General features: G+C 66.3%; 1 protein-coding gene across 7 annotated transcripts in view; it reads right to left on the reverse strand.

Annotated features, from left to right (window-relative positions):
• The window catches only part of TNRC18 (trinucleotide repeat containing 18), a 73,350-nt gene extending 46,417 nt beyond the window's left edge, over positions 1-26,933 (reverse strand). For 3 of the 7 annotated variants that reach the window (XM_045576771.1, XM_045576769.1, XM_045576770.1), the window contains exons 1-6: positions 26,584-26,930; positions 24,557-24,954; positions 7,586-7,741; positions 5,603-5,728; positions 5,150-5,191; positions 3,725-4,129 (exon numbers count right to left, since the gene is read on the reverse strand). In XM_045576771.1, coding sequence (XP_045432727.1) covers positions 3,725-4,129; positions 5,150-5,191; positions 5,603-5,728; positions 7,586-7,741; positions 24,557-24,743 — 916 coding nt within the window. In that variant the 5' untranslated portion in view covers positions 24,744-24,954; positions 26,584-26,930. Of the gene's footprint in view, positions 1-3,724; positions 5,192-5,602; positions 5,729-7,585; positions 7,742-9,105; positions 9,200-24,556; positions 24,955-26,583 lie in introns of those variants that run through there. The other 4 variants (XM_045576768.1, XM_036423446.2, XM_045576767.1 and 1 more) reach the window with 4 other exon arrangements.
• Between the last annotated feature and the right edge of the window lie 303 nt (positions 26,934-27,236).

Here is a 27,236-nt window from a genome sequence, read left to right on the forward strand (position 1 = left end):
GAGCGGGCAGGCCAGGGACACGTCCGTCCTCCGTCCCCCGACTCCCTGCCTCACCGGGGACACAGCGCCCCGGCCGCTGTCACTGCAGAGCCTGTGGCCAGCAGAGGCCTGAGTGACGCCGGCCACGGAGCTGCCACCGCTGCCAGCGGGCCGGGGAGGGGGCGGGCAGCGGCTGCGGCGGGAGGGCCAGCCCGGCCAGGGTGCCCGGCCTCCTGTCTCTGCGGCTCCCGGGCCTGCTGTGAAGCCAGAGGGAGTGCTCCCTCCCGGCTGCCGGGAGGACGTACTGAAGGGCTCTGCACAGACAGCGTGTTCCTGCAGGCTGACTGCGCGTCCCTGGGGCCCTGTGGTGTAGGTCACACCGGCCCTCAGTCCCCCTCAGGGTCCCAGACCCCCTGGACCAGGCCAGGCCGCGTGCGAGGACTCGGCCTCGGCCTCTCCTGCAGGTGCTCACGGGCACTGCGGAGCCTCTAAGGCCCTCCCACCTCCAATGTGAGCAGAGAAAGAGCAGGCCCGTCTGTGAAGCACCCGCTGTGCGCCCCTCAGCCCACTCGGCTACTCCCCCGCGGTGAACCCAGAAGCGGGCCCCGGAGCTCAGCCCTCCGTTCACAGTCAGCAGCTGCGAGAGGCAGAGCCTGGCTCTGCACACACACACTCATACACACTCATACACACACACACACACACTCATACACACCACACATTCTCTCTCACACACACATACACACTCACACTCATACACACACACACACCACACATTCTCTCTCACACACACACACACTCACACACTCATACACACACACACCACACATTCTCACACACACACACACACACTCATGCACACACACACACACACACCACACATTCTCACACACACACACACACCACACATTCTCTCTCACACACACACACACTCATACACACACACACAGCACACATTCTCACATACACACACACACTCATACACACACACACACCACACATTCTCACATACACACACACACACTCATACACACACACACACACCACACATTCTCACATACACACACACACACACACTCATACACACTCATACACACACACACACACTCATACACACACACACCACACATTCTCACATACACACACACTCACACACACACACTCATACACACTCACACACACACCACACATTCTCACATACACACACACTCACACACACACTCATACACACTCACACACACACCACACATTCTCACATACACACACACACTCATACACACACACACACTCATACACACACACACATACACACACACCACACATTCTCTCACACACACACACACACTCATACACACACACACACACACCACACATTCTCTCACACACACACACACACACACCACACATTCTCACACACACACACACTCATACACACACACACACACACACACACCCCACACATTCTCACACACACACACTCACACACACACCCCCGCGACAGGCGGCAGGCTCCCTCCACAAAGCAGGAGAGGGGAAGCCACCAGGAAACCTGGGGGCCGCCCACGAGGCTGGGGGCCCCAACTCCCCGCCCTGGAGGCCAGGCTGCGAGAAGCCACCGCTGAGGGTGATCTCAGGAGGGAAGATCCCAGCCACAGGCGGCAGCTCCAGCGAGTCCCTGGAGGCTCGTCCCAAACCCGCCACATCCTCCCTCCCGGCCGCCCTCTCCACACTGCCACACGCTCACACACTACCTCTCACACTACACACTCAGTCACACACACACTGTCACACACACTATCTCACACACACACACATTATCACACACAATCACACATATACACACAACCTCACACACACACTATCTCACACACACACACACATTATCACACACAATCACACATACACACACAACCTCACACACACTATCTCACACACACACACAATCACACACAATCACACATATACACACACAACCTCACACACTCACACTATCTCACACACACACACATTATCACACACAATCACACATATACATACAACCTCACACACTCACACTATCTCACACACACACACACATTATCACACACAATCACACATATACACACAACCTCACACACTCACACTATCTCACACACACACACATTATCACACACAATCACACATATACACACAACCTCACACACTCACACTATCTCACACACACACACATTATCACACACAATCACACATATACACACAACCTCACACACTCACACTATCTCACACACACACACATTATCACACACAATCACACATATACACACAACCTCACACACACACTATCTTACACACACACACACACAACCTCACACACTCACACTATCTCTCACACAAACACACACATTATCACACACAATCACACATATACACACACAACCTCACACTCACACTATCTCACACACACACACACTATCTCACACACACATTATCACACACAATCACACATATACACACAACCTCACACACACTATCTCACACACACACACATTATCACACACAATCACACATACACACACAACCTCACACACTCACACTATCACACACACACACACACACACACACACCACCTCACACACTCACACACTATCTCAAACACACTCCCTCCCTTCTGGCCTCCTCTCATTCACTGCCAAACACTCTCACACTATCTCTCTCTCTCTCTCTCTCACACACACACTAATCACACACACTCTCACATTCTCAATCACACTCACACATACGCTCACACACTCAATCACACACTATCTTACACACACACACACACACACACACACACGGCCCCCTGGGCACAGGCCGTGGGCAGGCACTCTGAGCTCCAGGACGAGGTCTGGCCACGCTGTCCCATGGGCATTCTTGGTGGGAAAGGACCCAGAGAGAGGCCCAAAGCTCTGCCCTCCGGGGGCCTGTCCACCAGAGCCGCTGGCACCTGCAGGCCCAGGGCCACTCCCCCTTCACTCCCAGGGGAGACAGGCCTGGTGGGGCCCTCGGGCAGAGGAGAGGGCTTCCCTGGAGGGAGGGGGAGGCACTCAGTCAGTCATTCAACAAACATCCCCCAAGACTCCTCGCCCCCACATCCAGGGCCAACAAAAACGCCACGAATATCAACCTCCCAAGTCCCAGGAGGGGTCCAACAGCAACTCATGTGAGACCCGGACACGCAGCAACCCGCCCAGCTCACCACCATCCACCTCCCCCGAACGCGGGGAGAGCAGGCCTGTGCACCGGGGCGCGGGCTCAACCCAGCCCCCACCAGGGCACATGCCGGGCAATCACTGATGCGATGTGCCTCTCACGGCGATGTCTCCCCCCTCCCTCCCTCTCTGAAATCAGTAACACACTGAAGAAAAGGAAGAAAACACCCGAGGAGGGAAAACGGCAAAGCCAGCAGGATATGGTGGGAGCCGGATGGAGCGTCAGAGGCCGGGGAAAAGGGACCTGTCGTAAGGAGAGCTATGCTCGGGAGACCACGCTGTCCATGGGGAGGGGCCGAGGGGCTGCGGCTGCGGGTAGAGCAAGGCTCGGGGAACGCCTGGCATGTTCGGGGCGCTGGGAGTGTAACGGTCCCTTTTCTCCCTTCTCGGGGGTTCTACACGCTTTCCTGTGTGCTCGACGAAAAAGCAATCCGCCTCCAACAGAGGGCATGAGGACAAACGGCAGGAGGGAGGCGGGAGGCGGGGTGCAGGGAGGTGAGGGGACCAGGACCCACCTTTCACGTTGCTCAGAGACAGGGAGCGCTCCTGGTCCGCCAGCCCGGGCCCCAGCCGGCCGCTGCCGCTGTCCTTCTGCCGGGCCACGGCCACGGCGATGCCCACGGGCGGGTGGCGCACCTCGGCCTCGCCCTGCGCGCCGGCGCCCTCGCGCCCGAAGGCCTTGGCGCTCTCCGGCCTCTCGGGGTCCCGCTTGAGCTGGCGGCCGGCGGCGGGCGCGGGGCCCGCGGGGGGCGGGGGCCGGGCCGGGGCGCGCGGGGCGCCGGCGGGCGGCGCGGGCTCGGGCTTCATGGTGCCCAGGCCGCCGAAGGGGCTCTTCTTGCCGCAGCCGGCGGCGCGCGGGGCGGCCTCGCGGGCGAAGCTGCCGCTGTACTGGATGAGGCTCTGCATGGCCGAGGCCTCGGGGCGCCCGGCGTCCAGGAAGGCCTTCTTGGCGGCGGCGTCGTCCTCGGCGCGGCCCGCCTGGCGCTGCGCCGCCAGCGCCGCCATCTGCGTGGCCGCGAACGGGCCCAGCTCGAACGGCTTCCACTTGTGCTCGGGCGCCGCGGGCGGGCGCGCGGGCTCCAGGCCGAAGAGCGCGGCGGGCGGCGCGGGGCCGCGGGGCCGCGGCTCGGCCTCGGGCTCCTTGGCCGGCGGGGGCGCGCGCGGGTCCGGGGCGGCGGGCGGCGCGCGGCGCGGCGCGCGGATCACCGAGCTCTTCTCGCGCGGCGCGTCGGGCCGCTCGGGCGGCGGCCGCGGGGAGGGCGGCGCCTGCAGGACGCCCGGCCGGCCGGCCTCGCGCTCCCGCTCGCGGGCGCGGGCGTCGCGCGCCTGGGACGCGATCTGGATGGGCCCGGCGCGCTCGTCGAAGGCCTCCACGGAGGGCACGAAGGTGGGCGCCACCACGCGGTGCTCGCGGCCCGGCTCGCGGCCGCCGGGCGCGGGGAAGACGGCGAAGGCGGCGGCGGCGGCGGGGGGCGCGGGCGGGCCCTTGCCCGGCGGCGGCGGCGGCGGCAGCGGGGACGGGCAGGGCCGCGGCCCGGGCAGCAGGGCCTCCGCGCGCCGCAGCCGCGCGGCCTCGTCCCGGGCGCCGCGGGCGGCGGCCTCGGCCAGGAGCGCGGGCAGCGCGGGGTCCGCGCCGCCGTTGCACAGGCCCGGCCCGGGCGGCGCGGTCCTGCCCTTGGCGTCGGCGGGGGCGCGCGGCCCGGGCTCGGCCACGAAGGGCGACAGGCGCTCGGCGAGGCGCGCGTGGCCGCGGTCCGGGCGGTCGCGCGCCTCCTGCGTCAGGTCCACCACCCCGCGCGCCGCCGCCTCCTCGCGGGCGCGCGCCTCCCGCCGGCCGAGCAGCGGCGGCGGCTCCCGGGCCGCGCGCTCCCGGGCCGCGCCCTCCCGCGGGGCGCCCTTGGCGGCGGCTCCGGAGGGGCCCGCGGTCCTGGCGGGGGGCGCCGGCGGGTGCAGGGCGCCGGGGCCGGGCAGGTAGAAGCCGTCTGCGGGGAGAGAGCCGGCGGTGAGCGGGGCCGCTCTGGGTCAGGGTGACGGAGGCCCCCAAGGGTGCCAGAGGGTGCCCTGCCACCCCAGGGCGAGGAGGGCCCCCCACAGCCCTCCGGGGGCGGGCTCCCCGGGAAGAGGGCGGAAACGAATTTCAATCTCGCTTGACTCATGGTCCTGGGCCTCGGTTTTCCCATCTGTGAAAGGGGGAGAGGCCCAAAGAGCCCAGGAAGGCAGCCCAGCGGGCACAACGGGGGCGGGGGTCTGCCGAGCGGTCCTGGGGGGTCCTTAGGGGATGGGTGCTGCCTGGGTTACGGGCTGGGCCTCCTCCGATACTGGGAGCCCCAGAGAAACCCTTGGGAAGGTCCCCCACCCCACAACCCCCATCCCGCCCCCTTCTGCCCTCTGACCTTTCTGCGAGTCGAAAATGCTGGGCTGGCCCAGCTGGCTGAGGAGGGGGCTCCCGCTGCTGGGGGGCTCCAGGTGGTTCAGGTGGAGGTAGGACGGGTACAGCCCGCCGGGCAGGTGCGAGAAGCCTGGAAGGAAGGAAGGAAGGAAGGGGCTGGGCCGCCTCCTGCCTCCCCCGGGGGCTGCCAGCGCAGGGCAAGGGGCCCGAGTTTACCGCCCGCTCCCCAGGCCCGGTGTGCCCCAGCCCAGGGCTCAGCCGCCCTCCCCTCCGGTCCCGGCAGCCTGCGCGGACTTGGGCTCTCGAATCCGTGAGGAAAGGATCAGATGATCCACGAGGAGCAGTGATGGGCGTGGCAGGTCCCATCATGAGCCAAGCATTTTCTTTTTTTTTCTTTTTTTAAATATATTTTATTGATTTTTTACAGAGAGGATGGGAGAGGGAGGATTAGAAACACTGATCAGCTGCCTCCTGCACACTCCCCACTGGGGATGTGCCTGCAACCAAGGTACATGCCCTTGACGGGAATTGAACCTGGGACCCTTGGGTCCGCAGGCCAATGCTCTATCCACTGAGCAAAACCAGCCAGGGCGGGCCAAGCACTTTTAACTGCTTTGCCTTTGTTATTCTCATTTAAATCTCAAAAACTAAAAAAAAAAAAAAGTGATCCTCTTTAATACGCCCATTTTATAGATGAGAAAACTGAGGCTGGGCGCTGCCCCCTGCCCGAGGTGTCACACAGAGGAACCTGGTTTTGAACCGAGGTCCCCAGGGCTCCTCCTAACCTCAACCCAGTACCGACCTGGCTTAACTGGTTCGCTGGCGCCTTCCCTGCTGTGGGACCCTGAGCAGGCCGTGAGCTTTCCCTGAATCTCAGCCCCCCTGCGTCTCTGCCGCTGGGAAAGAATGACTCCCAGCCCCTCCCCAGGCCCCACCCGTGATGCCCAGAACCAGAGCCTAGCAGGACAGCGAAGACAGGAGAGGCAGCCACGGAGGAGACACAGATGCCCGAGGGCACAGGGCACGGAGGCTCAGAGGCCCTGCAGCGGGCACGGGGCACGGGGAGGGAGGGCCTGACGCTGCCGAGGCTGTGGGTCCCCCCAGCGCCATCCTCTGATAATGACACTGACCCAGGGAGGAAGCCGAACCCACAGACCCCCCACGTTTAGGGGCATCACAGCAGAACTGGTCCCGCAATGAACAAGCTGACCTCGCCAGGAGGGGGGCGGGCAGAAGCAGGCCCTGCCCTCGGAGCTCACTCTGGGAGTAAATGGTATTTCCCACATAAACACAGATAATCGCAGTCACAGCGAGGTGAGGGCCCTGAGGACGGACAGGAGGCAGCGTAGGGGGGGGGGGGCCACAAGCAGGGGAGCCGCTGTGCAAAGGCCTGAGACGGGACAAGAGGAAGCACCGAGCACAGAAACAGCAGGGGCGCCAGGGAGAGGGCCGAGCCCCCCGGGCACGGACACGGGCACGGCCAGGAGGGGTGCCCTGGAGGAGGAGGGGTGCCCTGGAGGAGGAGGGGTGCCCCTGGAGGAGGGGTGCCCTGGAGGAGGGGTGCCCTGGAGGAGGAGGAGTGCCCTGGAGGAGGAGTGCCCTGGAGGAGGGGTGCCCTGGAGGAGGAGGGGTGCCCTGGAGGAGGAGGGGTGCCCTGGAGGAGGAGGGGTGCCCTGGAGGAGGGGTGCCCTGGAGGAGGGGTGCCCTGGAGGAGGAGGGGTGCCCCTGGAGGAGGAGGGGTGCCCTGGAGGAGGAGGGGTGCCCTGGAGGAGGAGGGTGCCCTGGAGGAGGGGTGCCCTGGAGGAGGAGGGGTGCCCTGGAGGAGGGGTGCCCTGGAGGAGGAGGGTGCCCTGGAGGAGGGGTGCCCTGGAGGAGGAGTGCCCTGGAGGAGGGGTGCCCTGGAGGAGGAGGGGTGCCCCTGGAGGAGGAGGGTGCCCTGGAGGAGGGGTGCCCAGCAGCCCGCGCCCGCCCGCCGGCCGCTCCTTACCTTCGTGGGCGTGGGCGGCCCACAGCTGCACCATGGGCAGGCTGCTGGGGGTGGGGGAGCGGAAGGAGAGGTCGGAGGGCAGGGGCACGGGGCTCCCGTGGGACGAGGCGGAGGGCCCCACCCCGCCGGCCACGAAGCTGCCCAGGAACGCCTCGCCTGCGGAGAGAGGGGCTGTCAGGCCGCCACTGCCCGCCTCCAGGGAGCGGACACAGGCGCGCCCCCCACCCAGCCCTGCCCCTCGGCCACTCAAGCACACCCTGAGGGACCCCCGGCCCTCAGCCCCAAGGCGGGTGCCGTCCCCGGATCTACAGACGAAAGCAGAGGCTCAGTGGGGAGCAGGGACCCCGTCTCCCAAGGCCGCAGAGTGAGGAGGCAGAGGGGGGCTCAAGCCTGAACCCCTACTCCTGTTGGGAGTTCCTAGCCTGGGAGGACGCCCACAGTTCAGAAAACGGCCTCCCGCGGACCGCACTGCAGCCCTGGCCGGGCCCAGACGCCCTCCATCCTCGGCCGGCCCTCTGCACCCATTTAAGGGATGAGCAAGCTGAGGCTCGGGGATGGGAAGTGCCTGGTCCCACAGCCAGTGAGCAGCGGGTCCCAGCGCGGTGACAGTGAGTGAGGGTGAGGAGTGAGCGTCGTGGGCAGGGCATGGCCGTCCCTCCGGAGAGCAGAGGCCCCTCCCTGAGCCCTCAGACCAGGGGTGCGTGGCCGCTGCGGGGCCAGCCGGCCAGGCCAGGGCGGAAGCGGCACCTCCCGCTGCCGGGCTCACCCCAGATGCCTCTCGCCCCCACCCCCCAGGGCACCGCCCCAAGATCCACACCCCCCACCCAGGGGGAGACCCAGGCAGACCTCCCAGTCCCGGCAGGAGGGGGCCTGGAGGACTGGGGCTAGGGCTTCCCTTCCTTGGCCTCAGTTTGCTCGCCAGCAAACCGGGGCCCTGCCCTCGAGCACTGTGACGGAGGAGGAAGTGTTTAACAACAACAATCAATAAACGCTGGCAGCACCCATCCTCAGAGCTCCGGGCGGCGGCTTCAGCCCAGACAGCCAGGAGAGTCTCACACGGAGCTGGGCACGGGCGTCCCAGCACCCTCCGGCCACCCTGGCAGAGGGCTTCCTTCCCTGCGCCCGCGGGCCCTGCGTGTGCCAGGCCCCGGGCGGGCGGGCCCGGCGTGTGCAGGCCCCGGGCGGGCGGGCCCGGCGTGTGCCAGGCCCCGGGCGGGCGGGCCCTGCGTGTGCCAGGCCCTGGGAAGTGCCTGCAGGGGGCACAGAGGACAGGTGACCCCCCTGTGCCCGCCCCAGGCCCGCCCAGGCGGCCAGCCCGGCCCTGGGGCACCCGGCAGCCCGCAGGCTCGCTCACCAGCGCTGGGCCCAGGACCCCCGGTGCCGCTCAGGCCCTGTGGGGCGCACTCAGGGAAACAGGCCCGGCTGTGGTGGCGGGGCAGGCTGAGGGCAGGACACAGGCGCCGGCACCACCCCCACTTCGGGCCCCGCCCCCGCCCCCGCCGCCCGGTGCGGCCGCTCACCGGACTCCAGCGCCCGGGCCTCGGGGCCCAGGGCCATAGCGGCGGTCGGTGGCCCGTGCGGGGCCTGGGGCCTGGGGCCTCGGGCGGCCAGGCTTCCTCCTGGGCGGCCGGCGGGGGAGGCTCCGGAAGCAAGCTCGCAGGCTTACATCAGCCCGGCTCTTCCTGCCCGGCCGCCCGCCCAACCGGGCTTGTGAAACTGCCCCAGCGCCCAGCCCGGATGCCGCCAACGGCTCCCGCCGCCACCGTTGGGGGCTCAACGGTGCCCAGACTCCCTCCCCCCCGACAGCAGGCACAGCCTGGCATCCACAGGCACAAACCCACTGCCCGCCCCCGACCGCCCCCTCAGGGCCACGTGACCATCTCAGACACAAACTAGGTAAAACTCGGGGCTTCTGGAAACCAGGGGCCTCCGATGCCTGCCCCTTCCCTCCTGGCCCCGGGCGCCACCCCCAGAGCCCTCCTCGGCCCTCCCCACTCCATCCGGGGGCCGTCCTGGGCAGCCTCGGGCCACGGCACCCCAGCCCCATCCCGTCCCCCCGGGGGCGGGCAGAGCCCTCGCTCCTGGCCACACTCTGCCCAGCAGCGTCCACGTGGATGGAGCCGGGCCAGCTCGGAGAAGGCACGCCCCAGCCCCAGGCCAGCGCGTGCCACCGGGTCCTCGTGGCCGCCCGCCCCCCCCCCCCCGGGGGGCAGAGCACGGGCGTGGACCGCACCCCGTGTCACCAGCACTTCCCGCTGCCTGCTGAGCCTCCCCTCGGCCCTGGCGCTCTCCTCCCCACCGAGGTGTGCCCATCCCCCAGCTTCTCACCCCACCCTGGGGCCTGGCCGGGCCACCGACAGGGACAGGGACAGGGACAGGGACAAACCCTCCAGCACAGCCCGGCCGGGAGGGTCTTCCTTCCTCACCACTGGCTGGGGGAAGGCCTGGCCCCACCCACCCGGGTCCCAGGCCACCCCGGGTGACTCAGGCCTCCGTGCCACCTGCTCACCCGCACAGCTCCCACCCAGGCCTCGGGGGTGCCCGGAGGCCCAGAGCTGGTGGGGAATGTGGCCGGACCAGCCGAGGCCCCACACCGTGCGAGCCTCACCTCCGCCTGCCCAGGCGTCCCTCGGCCCGGCGTGGGGCACAGCGGGCCACAGGCGGCCACGGACCACGGACCAACACAGTCACGCGCGGGGCCGAGGAGGGCCGCCAGGAGACGCTGGGGAGCGTCCCGCTGTCCGGCCTGCCCTCCCGGCCAGACGGGCTGGCCCACGACCAGCGGCCCACGCCTGCTCCAGGCCTGCCCTGGACACCACGCTCCAGGCCTGCCCTGGACGCCACGCAACCTCCGGCCACACGGGGGACCCGACTCGTGGCTGGCGAGGCGGAGGAACCACAGCTCAGACCGTATTCACGTTCTGTTCACTCACGTAGCTCAGCCACCGGCCGGCAGAGGCTCCTCCCTGTGGGGAACGGGCAAACGGGATGGGGCCGGGGCCCGGGCCTCAGACAGGCCAGCCCGCCCCCTCGACAGGCTGTCGCACACGCACACGCACACGCACACGCTGGCTCTGGGCACGTGCCCGGATGCCCCCAGCTGCAGGAGGTGGATGGCAGGGTGACATGGGCCCCTGCAGGCAGACCTGTTCGTGTTTTAAAACGCCATGAGGTGCCTGCATGGCCGCTGTCTCGTTACTGCTATGCTCACTGTTCACAGTCACAAACCCGGGGTCCGAGCGGGACCAGTTCCTCTTCCCAGGCTCCTGCCTCGAAATGACACGTCAGCTTTGAAACGAGAGCCAGTGTGACCCGGGACCAACGTGCTCGATACGAACGAACTGCGCACGTCACACGCTTAACGAGCGACGGGCATTTCTTTAATACGTTTTATTGATTTCTTACAGAGAGGAAGGGAGAGGAATAGAGAGTTGGAAACATCTATCAGCTGCCTCCTGCACACCCCCTACTGGGGATGTGCCCGAAACCAAGGTACATGCCCGTGACCAGAATGGAACCTGGGACCCTTCAGTCCGCAGGCCGCCGCTCTATCCACTGAGCCACACCGGTTAGGGCTCTCCTCGACTTTTCTTTTTTTTAAAGCAACAGGTACGATCTACCCTCGGCTTCGGAATCCAGCCTCACAGCCAGTCCCAGGCCCCAGAGCAATGCAAGTCCCAGGGGCACAGCCGGTCCCAGGCTGGCACCTCCCACAGTCCTGGGAGTGAGGCAGCCTGGTTACCCCATTTTACAGACTGAAAAACTGAGGCTGAGAGAGGCTGCTTGCTCAGCCAGCGCTACGAGGAATCGGCCGCACGGGGCCTGGGCATTCCATCACCCGGCTGTAGCTGCAGGCGGGCACGGTCCCTCGGACCCTGAGCGAGGGGAGCCCCACCCCCACCCAGCACAGGCCCCGGCCCCCGAGGCGCTCAGAGAACAGTCTCTCTCTGGTCCTCGGTGCCCAGGAGAGGGAAGGTCACCAGGGGCAAGCACGGGGACGCCCGGCTGGATACGGGGCCACGGGGCCCCCCTGCCATCGCCTGGAGGGGAAGCCCCGGGGCCTCTGGGAGCGTCAGCAGCAGGGAGCTGGGCACAGACACCCCGCACCCCACCCCCGGCACTGAGCGAACAGGCCTCCCTGCCTGGAACCCACAGACATCCCTTCCCCCCACAACGTGCCAATGGCCTCGGGAAGCCAGCAGGGGCCGTGCGATTGAGCTGCGGGCCAGCCTGTCTCACCCTGCGGCCCCCTCCCCCACCCACACACAGACCCCTCTGCAGACCGGCGGCGGCCAAGGTCCCCGAAAGGCAGAGCTCAACTCCAGAGACCCTTCCGCCCCTTCTCCCCGCTCTCCCCGGCCCTTCGGCAGGGCTGCACGCTGGGCTGGGGCACCAGAGCCCCCCAGGCCACCCTAGAAGGGGCCACGCCATGCCATCTGCTGGCAGGTCCCCGCCTGCTCTGCGGAGCAGAGTCCCCAGGGCCTTGGTGGGAGCTGACAGCAGAGCCGGTCCCAGATGCCCTCGCTGTGGGGCGGGAGGGGCCCTGAGCCTCCGGTGGGCACAGAGGTCTGGGAGGCCGGCCGGTGGCTCCGTGGCTGAGCATCGCCCGTTCGATAGCTGGTGCGGGCACCGGCCGGGGTGCGGGATCCATCGCCAGGAGGGGCCGTGCAGGAGGCGACCAGCCGAGGAGGAGTCTCTCTCACGGATGTTTCCATTTCTCTATCCCTCTCCCTTCCTCTCGCTCTCTCAAACCAATAAAACCATTAAAAAAAAAAGAGGGGGGGGGGTTGGTAAGCACCCAGGGCTCCATCCCGTTCTCGCTCACGCCCAGCCGGCAGGAACAGGGAACGCCTGGCTCGGTTCCTCCTCCACCCGGCTTTACGCCTTCTCCGCCAGCTCGGTGACACTGGTGGACGTGGCCTTCCCTACCCACTGAGCCGCCCCAGCCGGCGTTCTCCCCTCCACGGGGCTCATCGCCGACGGCCCGGCCGCACAGGCCCTCCCCCCGGCGTCCCCCGTTCCTGTTCCTCCCCGCCCCCCGGGACAGGAGTCAGCACGCTCGGTCTTGAAAGGACCAGGTAATAAATACTTCAGGCATCGCGGCCGATCCGTGAACGCAGCCTGGACAGCACTGAACCGGCCGGCTCCGTGCCAATAAAACTTTATTGACAAAAACGGGGGGGGGGGGCATGTGGCCCTAGTGTGCAGGTGAGGGATGCCTCCACCCCCCGCGCCCTGCACACCGCACACAGTAGTGCTCTGTCCATGTCTGCCTGGGGGGTGGGCAAGGTCAGGGTCAGCAGGGCGGAGGTCCAGGAAAGGGGCCCAGGGGGGCTGGGAAAGGCTCCAGGCCTCCGTGGGGAATGGGGATGGGGTCGGTAACAGTGCAGGGACGGCGTGTGGTGTGAGGCGGGGGCTAGCCCAGCGGTCGGCAAGCTCAGTGGCCAGCAGAGCCAAACATCAACAGCACGACGACTGAGATTCTTTGGAGAGCCACATTTTTTAAACTTAAACTTCTCCTAACGCCACTTCTTCAACACAGACTGACCCAGGCCGTGGTGTTTTGTGGAAGAGCCACACTCAAGGGGCCAAAGAGCCGCGTGAGCCGCAGTTTGCCAAACACAGGGCGAGACTTATCGGGGTGGTCACTCCACAAGCTGTGTCAGTGTCCAAACCCTATGCTGTACGCCTGAAACCGACAGGCTGGATGCCAACTGTAATTTAAAATGTGTTTAATTTTTTTTTTAAAGCTTCAAGCCTTCCTGTCACCCGCCCCCCTCAGCTCTGGGAGGGCGATGCTTGTCCCTTTCACAGATCAGGAGACTGAGGCTCTGGTCCCAACACCCACCCGTCCTCACCCGGCCACACCACCCGACAGAGGCCCTCTTTCCTGTGCCCTCCAAGACCCTCCCTCCCTGGCCAGACACAGAGCTCTGTCCTGTCCCTCTCCCGGCGAAGGCGTCTGTCCGTCAGAGCGTCCGGCCGGCAGGAGCGCCTTCCAGCCCAGGCCACGTGACCTGAGCGTCTCCATGGCAGCAGCGAACACGGCGCCGGGCCCTCGGGACAGAGTGACCTTCAGGCTCCGGCGCCGCCCCCTCGGAGACTGCCCCCCGAGCCGGGCGGGAGCCCTGGGGTGCAGAGGCGGACGCCCCTCAGACCCCCATCGCCCCGCGCCCACAAGGAGGACGCGGACACGGCTGGACCCGGTGCTACAAGCAGCTGTCAGAAAGGATGACGTCATGTTCACCCATCACAGCGGCACGGGTTCGGGTTCGGGTTCGGGTTGGGGGGGGGGGAAAGGGGGGCAGAGCCGGCCCACGCGCAGCTGCTGGGAGACAGATGAGCAGAGCGTACGAGGCCGGGAAGGCGGGGACCAGTCTGGGGGCCTTCCCAGGAGCCCCCCCTCCCGGGACGTGTGAGCAAAGACGGCTCCCCTCACCAGGACGCCCGGGGCCGCCCTGTCTATCCCGGGGGACAGGCCCGGGAGACCTCTCAGGAGGACCTGGAGGAGTCGGGTCCGCAGGGACCACGGAGACGGGCCGCCCGGGCGGGGGCGGGTGGTAGCTGCGGCTCACGGGCCAGGGTCCCCGTATGGGGCGATGGCGCATTCTGAGGATGAGGATGGTGGGGCGGCGGCCACACAGCCGCGCGGAGGGCCCTGGGGGCATTAGGCTGGCACAGCGAACCGGCGGGAGAAAGATAAACACCACAGGATCTCACCAGTTTGCGGGATTATAATGATCAACATACACGGACGGACAAAAACAGGTCCAGAGCGGGGGGGGGGGGGGGGGGGGGGGGGCCAGGATCCGGGCTGGGGGAGAGCAACCACAGGACTTATTTGCATGTGAATTAGCATAACCAATGGGCACAGACACTGGGGCAGTGAGCCTGTCCTCGGGGTGGGAGTGGGGGGTCAATGGGGAAAAGGAGACACATGTATTGTAATATTATACTTCAAGCAACAACAACAACAATAAAAGCTAAAAAAAAAGTGAATGTATGAAATGCCACGGGTCTGCGCACCGAAAGCTGTTTAAAACGGCCCATTTATGTGCGTTTTACCAGCTGATAAAGTCACACAGCGGCAAAGGGTCAAGAACAGCCCCACCCCCTGGAGATGAAGGACTCAGGCCGGGGAGGGGGGAGCCCCGGCCGAGGCAGTGAACCCGGGAGCCATGTGGTCCGCCTGCCACAGCCTGAGGGTGAGCAGTGCCTGTGTGAGCGATGGAAACGGACTGACAGCGCCTCAATGATGCTCTCCACACCCACGTGGGCCCTGGCAGGGAGCGGCCCGCGCCCGCACAGGCACGGGCACCAGACAGGAACCGGGACGGGGGACGGGACGGAAGGCGGTCCCACGGTCAGCCGCACCGGGCAGCGGGCTCCACGGGGCCAGCAGGAGTGCGCCCGCCTCGGGCACACGGCCGGGGAAAGCCCAGGCAGGGCCAGAAGCTCCCGGCAGACCCGGGAGGAGCCCTCAGGCCAAGGGCGGACACCGGCTTCCTCGGGACCAAAAAGCACCGGCCACTCAGACGGGCGGACACACCGCCTCCAGACAGCCCCCCCTCTGCCTCCCATGAGGCCACAGGAGCGAGGGGGATCCACCACCCCCGTCTGGAGAAACACCTGCGTGGTGTGTCCCCACGTGGCCCCAGCGTGGCTGGATCAGAGTGAACAGAACCCCGCACGGCACCGAGGACGGGCGGGCAGCTCAATGGGCAGCAACAACGGCGAGAGGGGATCCCCAAAAACACCCGCCCGGCCCCGACCGGTTTGGACAGAGCGTCGGCCTGCGGACTGAGCGGTCCCAGGTTCGGTTCCAGTCAAGGGCATGTACCTTGGTTGCGGGCACATCCCCAGTGGGGGGTGTGCAGGAGGCAGCTGATCAGTTTCTCATCGATATTTCTCTCTCTCCCCCTTCCTCTTTAAAAAATCAATAAAACATATTTAAAATAAACGCAAAAAAGAACAAAAGACCCCCCACGGCCAGCAAACCCCGGCCGAGGCGCGCAGCCGCCTAAGCCCCGAGGAAAAGGGACTGAACCTCCCGCACGCCCGCCAGAAGGTGACAGGGACAAGGAGAGACGCAGCCGGAGGGGAAGGAGGATGACAGCCCCGCCCAGAGCCTGCGGACCCCCACCTCCGGCCGCCCAGCCGCGCCCTCACAGGCACACGCCAGCCCAAACCTTCCCACCGCCGTGCCAGCGCTGGACGGCAACCCGGGTGCCCATAGGCAGCTGGACACGCAGACACGGGCGGGCCCCGCGAGGCAACGCCTTCAGCGAGAATGACCACCACGCGGAACACGGCAAGACGATCTAGAACACGGCACAGGCGATCTAGAACACGGCACGGCCGACCTGAAACACGGCAGACCGTTTAGAACTCGGCACAGACCATCTAGTACACGGCACAGCCGACCTGGCACACGGCACAACCAATCTGGAACACGGCACAACCAATCTGGAACACGGCACAGCTGATCTCCGCACTGGCACACGCTGCGCTGGCCAGCGGGAAGCACGCACACAGACCTGGAACACGGCACAGACTATCTGGAACACGGCACGGCCGACCTGGAACACGGCACAGCCGATCCCCGCACCGGCACACGCTCTGCCGGCCAGCGGGAAGCACGCACACAGACCTGGAACACGGCGCAGACTATCTGGAACACGGCACGGCCGACCTGGAACACGGCACAGCCGATCCCCGCACCGGCACACGCTCCGCCGGCCAGCGGGAAGCACGCGCACAAACGGGGACCGGGCTCACCCAGAGCGGCAGGCAGAAGCCCCTCGGAGGCAGGCGTTGGGTTCGTTTGGACCCTGTCCCTGGAGGGTTCGGTCTGTGAGAAGAAATGGTTGGGCTGCCCAGGACGAGCCATGCTCACTTCTCCGTGTGCCTGAACCACCAATTCAAACGCAGCCTTTAGCCCTGACTGGTGTGGCTCCGTGGATGGAGCGTCGGCCTGCGGACTGGAAGGTCCCAGGTTCGATTCTGGTCAGGGGCATGTACCTTGGTTGCGGGCACATCCCCAGTGGGAGGTGTGCAGGAGGCAGCTGGTCAATGTTTCTCTCTATCCCTCTCCCTTCCTCTCTGTAAAAATCAATGAAAATATTTTTAAAATAAAAATAAAAAACAGCCTTTAAAGGAGATCGGGGTGGGGGAGGGGCGGTCGAAACACAAGCACAGTCAACGTCACAGTTAGGGTCATGTCAATGGACGTAATTTGCAAAAACCTAAAAAAACCAGCAAGAAAGGAAATGGGAGAGTGACTATCGATGCCCCACCCGCCTCTCCCGCCCGTGCCTTGGCTCAGGCCTTGCTCTCTGCTGTGTGACCTTGGGAAGATAACACGACCTCTCTGAGCCTCGTTTCCCTCTGCAGTGCAGGCAGCAGGAAAGGAAAGGCGCTGAGACTGGTCCGCCCTCTCCCCGGGGACCGCACAGCTGGGGCGCCGATCGCGGTGGGTGGGGCTTACCCTGCTCGGTCTGGGAGCTGCGGGGTGGCCATGGGCCCGGCGGTGGCCGGCACCACCCCCACACGCCCATCGGTGCGGCAGAGGCCGAGCGGAGAAATGCCGAGGTTCCTCTAAGCCAGGCACACATCAGGAGCTGCGGGAGCCGCCAGGCCAGATCCACCCGCCAGGCCCCACCGGGAGGGAGGGGTCCAGCTGGTCTGGGGCGGGCCGAGGGAGGCAGGGCCGCCCACCTCCCCACCCAGCCGGCCCAGCTTCAGGCTTTGTTCCTCCCTCTCTGCACTCAGCTCTCATTACCTCTCGGCCCGCTGACCTCCCCGGAGGGGTCAGATCCCAGCAGGCACCTCTGCGCCTCCAGAGCCCCCAGCAGAGGTCGGGCAGCCCTCCCCGGGCTGGCCTCGGGGCCGGAGGCCGGATGGGACTGTGCCGGCCCAGCCAGACGGCCCAGCCAGACGCCGGCCCAAAGAGTGGCTCAGACCTAAATGCAGGGAATCCCCGGTGCCCTGCCCGGGGAGACAGATATGCAAATGTCCTCCAGCCGCCCCAGGCTCCCGCCTCCTCCCGCAGCAATTACCAGGGCTGCCCCTTCCCCTCAGGAGACCCGAGACCAGAGCCCGGAGGTGCCCGCTGGGAACTCTGGGAACTGCTCCCACGGGGAGGCCTCCAGGGGGGGACTGGGAACCGGGAGGCCGGGACTGACCCCAGGAGGAAGGGCCCAGAGGACAGACCCTCCCAAAGGCCAGGGCCTGCCGGAAACCGCAGTAACGGGGCTGGAACAGGAGAGACACTTTGGAAGCGGGAAGCAGGGCGACCAAGATGAGCAGCTTGGCCGGGCGGGGAGGGGGAGCCGTCCACAGACAAGCAATCCTGAGACACACACACACACACACACACACCACCGTCCTCCCCGGAGCAGCCACGCAGAATGCCCACGGCCCGGAGCGGCCACGGAGAACGCCCTCGGCCCGGAGTGGCGCTGGCGATGCGAGAGGAACAGCAGTAATAACGTTCTAGACGTTTCTGTTCATAAACTCACGTCGCCCTCACACAGGCTGACAGGTAACGCCCACTGTTCTGCCTTTCACAGCAGAGAAAACGGCAGCAGAGGCTAGGGCCACGGCCACGGCCACGTGGCCACCCGTGTTTGCTCGTGGCTCCCTGAGCCGGTGCTCTTAGCTGTGACGTGGTTCCAGGAGAGTTTAAGTTAGCGGTCGGCAAACTCATTCACCCACAGAGCCAAATGTCAACAGGACAACGATGGACATTTCTTTGGAGAGCCACATTTTTTAAACTTAAACTTGTTCTAACTCCACTTCTTCAACATAGACTCGCCCAGGCCGTGGGGGGGGGGGGGGGGCAGGCAGGAGGCAGCCGATCCCTGGTGCTCTCTCATCATGGATGTTCCTCTCGCTCTCCCTCTCCCCTCCTCTCTGACATCCACAATAAAAATGAATTCAGAAGGAGGGACAGCATGGGCATGGGAACAGGTCTCACGCAGCAGACGGGCAAAGGGGGCCTGACGGCCGATGGTCCCAGCACCAGGCCAACCAGCCCGAGCAGGAAGATGGAAAATTCCAGAAAAGGCATCTCCAGGAAAGGAGAGAGGCGGCTCATTCATTACCCGCACGACCAAATGGAAGGTGTACCAGGAGCCCGGGAGAGGGGTTCTGAGAAAAACCGGCAAGTGGAAAAAAGAAAAAAAAGGAAAAGAGGCAACAGCTACAGGAAATAAACTGCATTGGCTCATAGATAAATGATTGTCACAAAGCTAACGCCATAAAAATAAAACCTGTTAGACTGTACTCACACGTATTTGGGGACGGGGGAGGTACACCTGGGGCGGAGGGGGGCTGACTGCACCTGATACCATTCTAAATGCTTCCTCCCTTGGTCTCACGAAGTGGGTACGATCATCCCCATTTCACAGGTGAGGAAATCAAGGCACGCACAGAGGTGGTCTCCCGCGAATCAACCGGAGAGCCAGGAGGAGGACTCGGGCAGTCCGTGATTTTGCTCAATCCGTCGATTCAGCAGAGCAGCCAGAAACACAACCAGCGGCAGACGCAGGCGACTCCTTAAAAACGGTGAAAAGGCCCAAAGAGGTTTTTAGGTGTGGGAGTCAGCCCTGGCCGGTGTGGCTCAGTGGGCTGGGGCATCGTCCGTGCGCCCAAGGGTCGCAGGTTTGATTCCCTACCTGCGCAGGGCACATACGCAGGCTGTGGGTTCCACCCCCATTGGGGGGCTCAGCCTCCACGCTTCTGTCTTCCCCTCTCTCTTTCTCACTGTCTCTAAAAGCAATTTAAAACGGGCGGGGGTCAGGAATGGGAGGCAGGGGCAGGGAATGGTGGGTTTTCTCCAGAATCCCTTCTAAAGCTACGTTTTAGCAGGGGCCTGGCTTTTCCTCTGAAGTTTACATTCAGCAGAAAGCAGACCGGACACTCCGATGGGTGGATTTCATGGCATGCAAGGCATTACTCAAACACGCCCACAGAAATAAACGAGGGAAAACGCCTAAAAGTGCACACACAGCCTGGGCGGTGTGGCTCAGTGGCTGGACGTCGACCTATGAGCCAGGAGGAGGTGGTGTGGCTCAGTGGTTGTGAACCAGGATGTCGCCGTTGATTCCCAGTCAGGGCACAGGCCTGGGTTACCGGCTTGAGCCCCAGTGGGGGCGTGCAGGAGGCAGCCGATCAGTGATTCTTTCTCATCACTGATGTTTCCCTCTCCCTCCCCCTTCCGCTCTGAGATCCGTGAAAACATTACTTTAAATGAGCAGACACTGAGCCTTACTGCAGACCGCCAGGCCGAGCGGAACAGCCCCTCCCCTGCTGAAGCCGTGGAGTGCCGGGAGCTGCCGGCGGCGCCCTGTGCCAGCAGGGACACCGCAGCCTAACGCCAAACCTGCACCAAACCTGCAGCGAGCAGGCCCGCCCGGGACCAGACACCCATCCAGAGCCACGTGTGCCTGTGCGCCGAGAGGCCGCGTTCACGGCTCTTCCCAGCACACCCGGGAACGCCCGAGGGCCATCCTCACGGGTGGACACTGCAGCACGTGGTCCCGCCGAACAGCAGCCGGGACACGACGGGCCACAGTGCGGGCGGCCTCACAGCGCGGCCTCTGGGGAAAGCGGATCGGAGGGCAGGCGGCAGGACTCCGTTACAGGAAGTTCACACACGGGCAATGACCTCAGGTCCCAGAAATACAGCAGGCGGAGCAGACCCCGAGGAGGAGGAGGAGGAGGAGGAGGAGGAGGAGGAGGAGGAGGAGGGGGTCGGGAGCCCTCCAGATGCTGGAAATGTCCCCATCCTGGGCTGGCTGGCGATCACATGGGTGGGACCACTGTGTGAAAATTTAAAGGGCCATGCCCTCGCTGGTGTGGCTCAGTGGATAGAGCGTCGGCCTGCAGACAAGGGAGTCCCAGGTTCAATTCCCGTCAGGGCACGTGCCCGTGTTGTGAGCTGGATCCCCAGTAGGGGGCGTGCAGGAGGCGGCCGATTAAAGATTCTCTCATCACTGATGCTTCCATCTCTCTCTCCATCCCTTCTTCTCTGAAATCCATAAAAATATATATTAAAAAGAAAGTTCAAGGGGCCAAACACTCAAGATGGAAGCATTTTACAGTATGGCTGTCACACTGTGAGGAGGAGGAAAATAAAGAATGACGATTTGAGCCGAAACCGGTTTGGCTCAGTGGACAGAGCGTCAGCCTGCGGACTGAAGGGTCCCAGTTCGATTCCGGTCAAGGGCACATCCCCGGTGGGGGGTGTGCAGGAGGCAGCAAGTCGATGTATCTCTCTTTTATCGATGTTTCTAGCTCTCTATCCCTCTCCCTTCCTCTCTGTGGAAACTCAACAAAATATATTAAAAAGAAAAAAAAGGACACACACACAGGTCCGTGCCAGAAGCCAGAGCATCCCAAGCCGGTCACGTTCAAATCCAAATCTCCCAATCGCCGGCCTCTCACCAAACCTGGTCCTCCCCATCGGCCACAGGACACTTCCCCGAACCCAGGGGGCAGCGCCTCCTCTGCCCCCCACGGGGCACCGAACCGTGGCCGCCTGGCCACCAGCAGCCTCGCTCCCGGTGACATCACCTGCAAAGCCTCCTGCCCCGGCTGGTCACCGGCTTCTCTCCCTCTGCCAGGCCGCCGGCCGCCGCGACCCACCCCCACCGTTCACTGCCTCCTGGGGAGTCATCGAACTCAGAGGAAAGTTCGAAACAGTGCAACCCACTCCCAGGGGACCTGCCGGTCCTGCCGGGTCCGGCCAGCCGTGCCGCCCTGCGTGTGGCCGATGGCGGCGGCTGTCGCTGTCGCTGTCGCCGTCGTCTCCTCTGCTGAGCCCGTCCTGGGCCGGCAGCCTCGGGCCCCACGGGCGCTCTCCCTTCCTGAGACAGGGCGTCTTACACAACCACGGCCGTTATCAGCTCCGCGAGGCGGGACACTGATTGGCCCTGTCAGCGAATCCACAGTCCACCTTCCAGTTTGGTCTTCGGCCCGATGATGCCCTGGGAGTGATGTTCCCCTGACCCCAGACCCAGCTGAGGCCGAACCTTGCCTGCTGCTGGCACATTTGTGTCTCTCTTAACCAGGATTGTCTCTCGTAACCGGACGGCTCTGGGCCGCCCTTTGTCTTGCATGCCACAGATATTTTCAGAGTCCAGACCAGTTTCTGTAAAATGTCCCTCCACTGCCTTCTCAGGCCGCTGGCTTCAAATTCCAAGACCTCCTGGCGGGCTCCACCCTCCTCCCACCTTCCCCATCCCCCCCCCATAACCCCCCAGCCCGAGCCCCTCACCACTCCCGCCAAACAGACCCTGGGCATTCTGCCTGCACAGCCTGCAGCCCATTCCACAGATTCCCCCGCCCCCCCGCCCCCCCGTGTGTGTTTGCTGCCCGGCCCCACGCGAGGGCCCGGGATGGGATGGACGGAGGCGAGGGCTGCGGTCTGTCCGGTGGCTGGCGGGGCCAGCGCAGTGCCTGGCACGCCGAGGCCCAGGAAACCGTTCCTGAGCGAGTGAGCAGCCGGCAGAGAAAGTGCTGCAGGACAGGGGCTCCGGGAGGTTCCCCCAGATTCCAGAGCCTCCCCCAGGCCAGAGGAGGAGGCCCGCCAAGCTCCCTTATCTCCGGGATCACATCACTCCCCCGCCAGCCCACACTGATTAACCTTTCCAATCAATCCCAGGAGGCTGCGGGGCTGGATTCCAGAGAGGGAGCTCCCTGACCCCGGGGAGGGTGGGCTGTGGCCCCTATTGTCCACCGCCAGCCCAAAGCCTGGTCCCGGGTCCCCACCCCCCAACCCACACCACCCAGCGCCCAGCCCAGCATGGGGGGCAGGGAGACTCAACACCCAAGTGCAAAACCCTGCTAATGGCTCTGGAACCGATGGAGGAGCCGATCCCTGCCTCCCAGCCCCGGGCAGAGGCCGGCCCACCCAGCGGCTGTCCCTGGCTTTTCTGTCTCCCAGGGCTGTGGCCATTGGGGGCCCGCACAGGTATCAATACTCAAGGTTAGGGAAAGGGGAGCCCTGTACCCCAAATCCCACATACTCCTGACCTCACCCCCTCCTCGCACAAGGCAGGAGCCTGCACCCATATGCAGAAGGCAGCGCCTCCCGAGACCCTGGCTCAGCCACGCTCCTGGCAGTGCCTCCCTGGGTGAGGGGGCAGCACCCCAGCAGCCCGGGCCCCTCATAGGAGGCGGTCAGCCAGGGACTAAACCCCGGAGTGAGGGGAGGGCCTTAGCTCCCTCGCCCTGCGACCCCGGCCGCCGGCTCTGCCTCTCGGGGTTTCCCGGACAAAAATAAACAGCGATGGGCTGGTGCCTGGCCAGACCTGAGGGCGCTGAGAGAGAAAAGGTAGCACCTGCACCCCATAAAAAGGGGGGGCCAGAGCCTGTGGAAGAGTCTGCAACCCAGCCCCACCCAAGCAGGGAATGGGAGCGGCTCCCTGGCCCGGCTCAAGGGCCTCGCACAGGCTCTGCTCTGGGCTCTGGCCCGGGGTCCGAGCTCCCCAGGCGGCCACTCGAGGAGGGGGCGCTCCAGGCGGCCCTCGAGTGCTGCGGGCTCCGGGCAGCTCGGGGCCTGGCAACGGGCCCGCCGCCTGCTATTTCCTCCATGACCTCAGCCGCGGAGAACGCAGAAGCCGGGCTGCTCCCAGCTCCCGGGGCGGAGGCTGGCCCTACGCCTCCCGCTGGGCTTCCCCGCCATCCACCGCCGTCCCGGCCTTCCGCCTCGCTCCGCCGCTCCCTGCTCCGGCCGGGCACCGGGGCAGGGGCCCGTTTCGCAGCTTCAGAGGGGAGCCCTAGGCCTGTGCGCCCGGCAGCTCGGCGGGGTCCGCAGCACCCTCCCCCCGCACTTTGGGAAACAGAGCGAGGACCCTGCAGGCCAGGCTGGGCAGGGGCACACAGAAGGCGCCCCTCCCTGCCTGCCTGCCCTCCTCCAGCCTCCACGCCAGGACTACAGTCCCCAACTCCCGGGGCCCTCGTGCCCCCACCAAAACGCGGCCGTGCACCCGCCAGGGGAGCGCCCCTCCCCCGCCCGGTGCGCACAAAGGCCCTTTGTCCCCGTCCGGCTCCGTTCCTGAAAAGTTCCCGGGAGGACGGGGAGCAGGCGGCGGCGGGCAGGCCGGTGTCCGCTCCCAGGGCCCGGCTGAGGGGCACCGGGGCTCCCGGCTCCCCAGAAACCGGCGTCCGGACCACACCGTGCGGGGCGGGGGTTCCTCCGGCCGAGCCCCGGGGACGCCGGCACCCAGGCCGGAGGCGGCCGGCAGGAGGGGCCGGTCCCAGGCCGAGGCCGGTGGCAGCGCGGGCGGGAGCCCCGAGCCTCCCTGCCCGCTGCGCCCGGAGCGGCCGGGCCACGTCCGCCCCCCGCGCCGCCCCTCGGCCCGGCGGCCCGGCGGCCCCTCGGGAAGCGGCGAGGCCGGCGCCTCTCCGCCCGCTCCGGCCGCCCCGCCGCGTCCTCCCCGGCCGGCGGCCGCGGCCCGGCTCCTCCGCCCGGAGGACAAGGGGCTCGGAGCCCGGCCGCGGCTGCCCTCCGGGGCACAGGGGCCCCAGGTCGCCGCCCACCCGCCGGAGGCTCGGGATGGGCCCGGCATCCTCCCGGCACCCCCGGAGCGCCCCACCGGAGCGGAGGAGCCGGGCGGCCCGGCCCGCGAGGGCGTCTGCCTGGAGCTCCGGGCACCGTGTCCCGGAGGCGCGGGGCCTGCTCTTTTCCCGCCGGGACCGGGAAGCCCAGCCTCCCGGGCTCCGGGCCGGGATCGCCCCTGGCGGCTCCGCTCCCGCAAAGCCGAGCGCCGGGGAGGCCGGGGCCGCGCAGCCCCTCCGCCAGCGCCTCCGGACCGGCCCCGGCCCCGGCCCCGGCCCTGGGTCCCCGCCCCGGGGATGAGGCCGCCCGCACCCCCCGGACCGGGCATCCCTGTGGCCGCGGAGCCCAGGACACACACTCGGTGCCGGGCTCCGGGCAGAGCGCGGGGCGCCCGCGGCACTTACCGGGGTGCGGGTGCAGGTTGAGGCCGGCCATGAACTTCCCGGGCGGCAGCGGGCCCGGCAGGCCCGAGGCGGGCAGGCGTCCGGCGGCGGCCGCGCCCACGCGGTGGCCGTCCATGGCCAGGCCGGACAGCAGCGGCGGCGGGGCGCCGGGCCCGGACCGCGGGGGCCCGAAGTCTCGGCCATCCATCCTCCGCGGGCGTGCGGCGGCCGCCCGCAGCGGGCCCGGCCGCGTTCAGCGGCGCCTACACGCTCGGCCGCGGCGCGGAGCCGGGGTCCGCGGGCGGCCCCGCGGCGGGCATGGCGGCGGCCGGCGCGGCGGGCGGCCCGGGGCGCGGCGGGCGGTGGTCGGGCCCCTCCCGGCGGCCGGGCGGCGCGGCGCGGGGCTGCGCACTCGGCGTCTTGGCGGGGAGAGGAGTCGGGCGGCCGCGGGAGAAGAAGGGAGAGGAGAGAAAAAGGGGAAGGAGAGAAAATAAACAAAAGCAAGTTTCAGAAAGTCGTTCTGCGATCGGGGGCGGGGGCTGCGGGGGCTGCGGCGGAGGTGGCCTCGGGAGCGGGGCCCTCGCCGCGAACCGTGGAAACGCTCCTTCCCCGGCGGCGGCGCTGCGCCCCAGCCCGACGCTGCCGGGCGGCGGGCCGTGCTCCCGGCACCGGCAGCGGGAGGCCCCTCCGCCGCCCCGGCCGCAGACACAAACCTCCGAAGGGTTCGGTTCCCGGGCCTCACACGCTCCGAGGTTTCAAGCCGGGAAACCTCTCCAGAGCGGCTCCCACTGTCCACCCCGCGTCACTATCTGATCCGGGAGTTTAATGTTTAACCTCCGCGGCCCTCGCCGTCCCGCCGGAGCGCGGCTTCTCCCCGAGCCGCTCGCTCGGCCCGGCTCCGGGGCTTCTCGGGGGAGAGGGCGCGCGGAGGGGGACCTGCCCGCGGGGACGCGGCCCTGGGCACTGCGGCTGCGGCGTCCGAGTCCGCGGGGACGTGGCATTCCCTCTCGCGCCCGCGGACTGGGAAGAATCCTTCCAAACAGCCTTTGGTTTCATTTTCCAACGCCCGGGCCTGGGATCCCCGCGGCCCCGGGACGCGGCCTGCGCGGGGGCCCGGGGTGTCAGAGGGGAAGGCAGGGGGCTCCGGTCTGGCTCTTACCCAAGCTCCCCCCAACCCCAAAATACCCACAAAGAAAGCCTCCCGCCGAGGGGCGGCTCCCGGCTGGGCAAGCCCCTGCAGCTCCAGTTTAAGGCTGTTTGTTTAAAAGATTTGTCCGCTGACCATTCCCGCGGGGCGGGAGGGGGACTGGGCTCCCGGTCCCGGTCTGCCCGCGGCGGCTCCGTTCCCGGTTCCGGGAGGCCGGGCGCCGGCTGCCTCCCCGCTGCAGATCCTCGGGCCCCGACCCCGGCCTCCGTCCCCACCTTCCCCACAACTTCGCTCATTCCAACCCGGTCTGGTTACCACCACCTCCTCCTCCCGCCTCCCAGGCTCTGGTTACCAGATCCGCGTTTACTTTGGAAAAATCTAAAACCGCCACATCCGAGGAGGATACGCGCCTCCGGAGGCGAGGAGCTTCCCGTGATTTTCTTTTAGACGCGCTTTGTGCCGCTCGCTCCCTTGAAAGCCAGCGCCCTGGGGCGAGCCCCGCGCCCGCTTCGGGGGAGTCGCGGCGAGGCCCCCGGAGCACCCTGGCTCGGGCGGAGCAGCTGGCTCGGCCCGCTGCCTTCCCCCTACTTTCTCCCCTCTTCCCCGGAGCTAAAATGGCTGAATTCCGGTTTTTAATTAAAAACAGTCTAGAGCCGAAAACGTCTCGGGCGTCTCTGGCTCCCCCATCGCCCGCCGCCGCGAACCGGGAAGGGGACGGGCGCCCCGGCCCGGCTGTGAGGGCTGGAGCGGGGCCGGGGGCTCCAGGGGAGCCCGGGGAGCAGCGGCTCACCCGCCCGCCCCCCCTCCCAGGGCGCCCCCCTCGCCCCCCCGCACACCCCAGGGGGACGCGGGGCGCAGGGCCAGCGGGAGAAGTTCGGAGACCGCAGCGCCGGCGGCATACCTGGCGCGGCGGGGCTCCGGGCTCCGGGGTCTGGCGACGGCGACTCGGCGGGCGGCCCCGGCTCCCGGCGCGGCTAGGCGCCCGTGCTGCCCGCCATCCCGCGGCCGCTGCCCTCCGCCGCCCGCAGCCGGCTCACACTTTTTGCCCGCCTTTCCTTTTTTTGGTCGAAAACCGCTCCCCGGGCCGAGCTCTGGGCGCGCCAACTCCTCCGCCCTCGCGCGGCCGGGCTCCCGCAGCCCCGGGAAAGCCAGCGTCCCTCCCGCCGCGCGCCCCGCTTTTTAATAAAATCCAGGTAGCGCCGGCCTAAAGAATCCCAAATCTCCATATACAGCCCGGGATTGGAAAAGGTACATTACACAACCCCCCTTTCAAGTTCCTCTCGCTGGATCTAAAAAAAAAAAAAAAAAAAAAAAAAAAAAAAAGCCGGCGGGGGGCGGGGGCGGGGGCGGGGGAGGGGAGCGCCGCACGGAAGAAACACGCATTGTTCCCGGGCGCCCGCCTCCCCCGGCGGCCCCGCCGCCGCCCATTGGCCGCGCGCGCCGCCAGTCACGCGCATGTAAACACCTTGGCCCGCGGCCACCCCTATAAAACCCGTGGCGGAGCCGGGGGCTCGGCGGTTTCCAGGCCCCCCTCGGCGGGCTGAATCGTCCGAA

The sequence above is a fragment of the Pipistrellus kuhlii genome, unplaced genomic scaffold (genome assembly GCF_014108245.1).
Source record: "Pipistrellus kuhlii isolate mPipKuh1 unplaced genomic scaffold, mPipKuh1.p scaffold_m20_p_8, whole genome shotgun sequence".
Lineage (NCBI taxonomy): Eukaryota > Metazoa > Chordata > Mammalia > Chiroptera > Vespertilionidae > Pipistrellus > Pipistrellus kuhlii.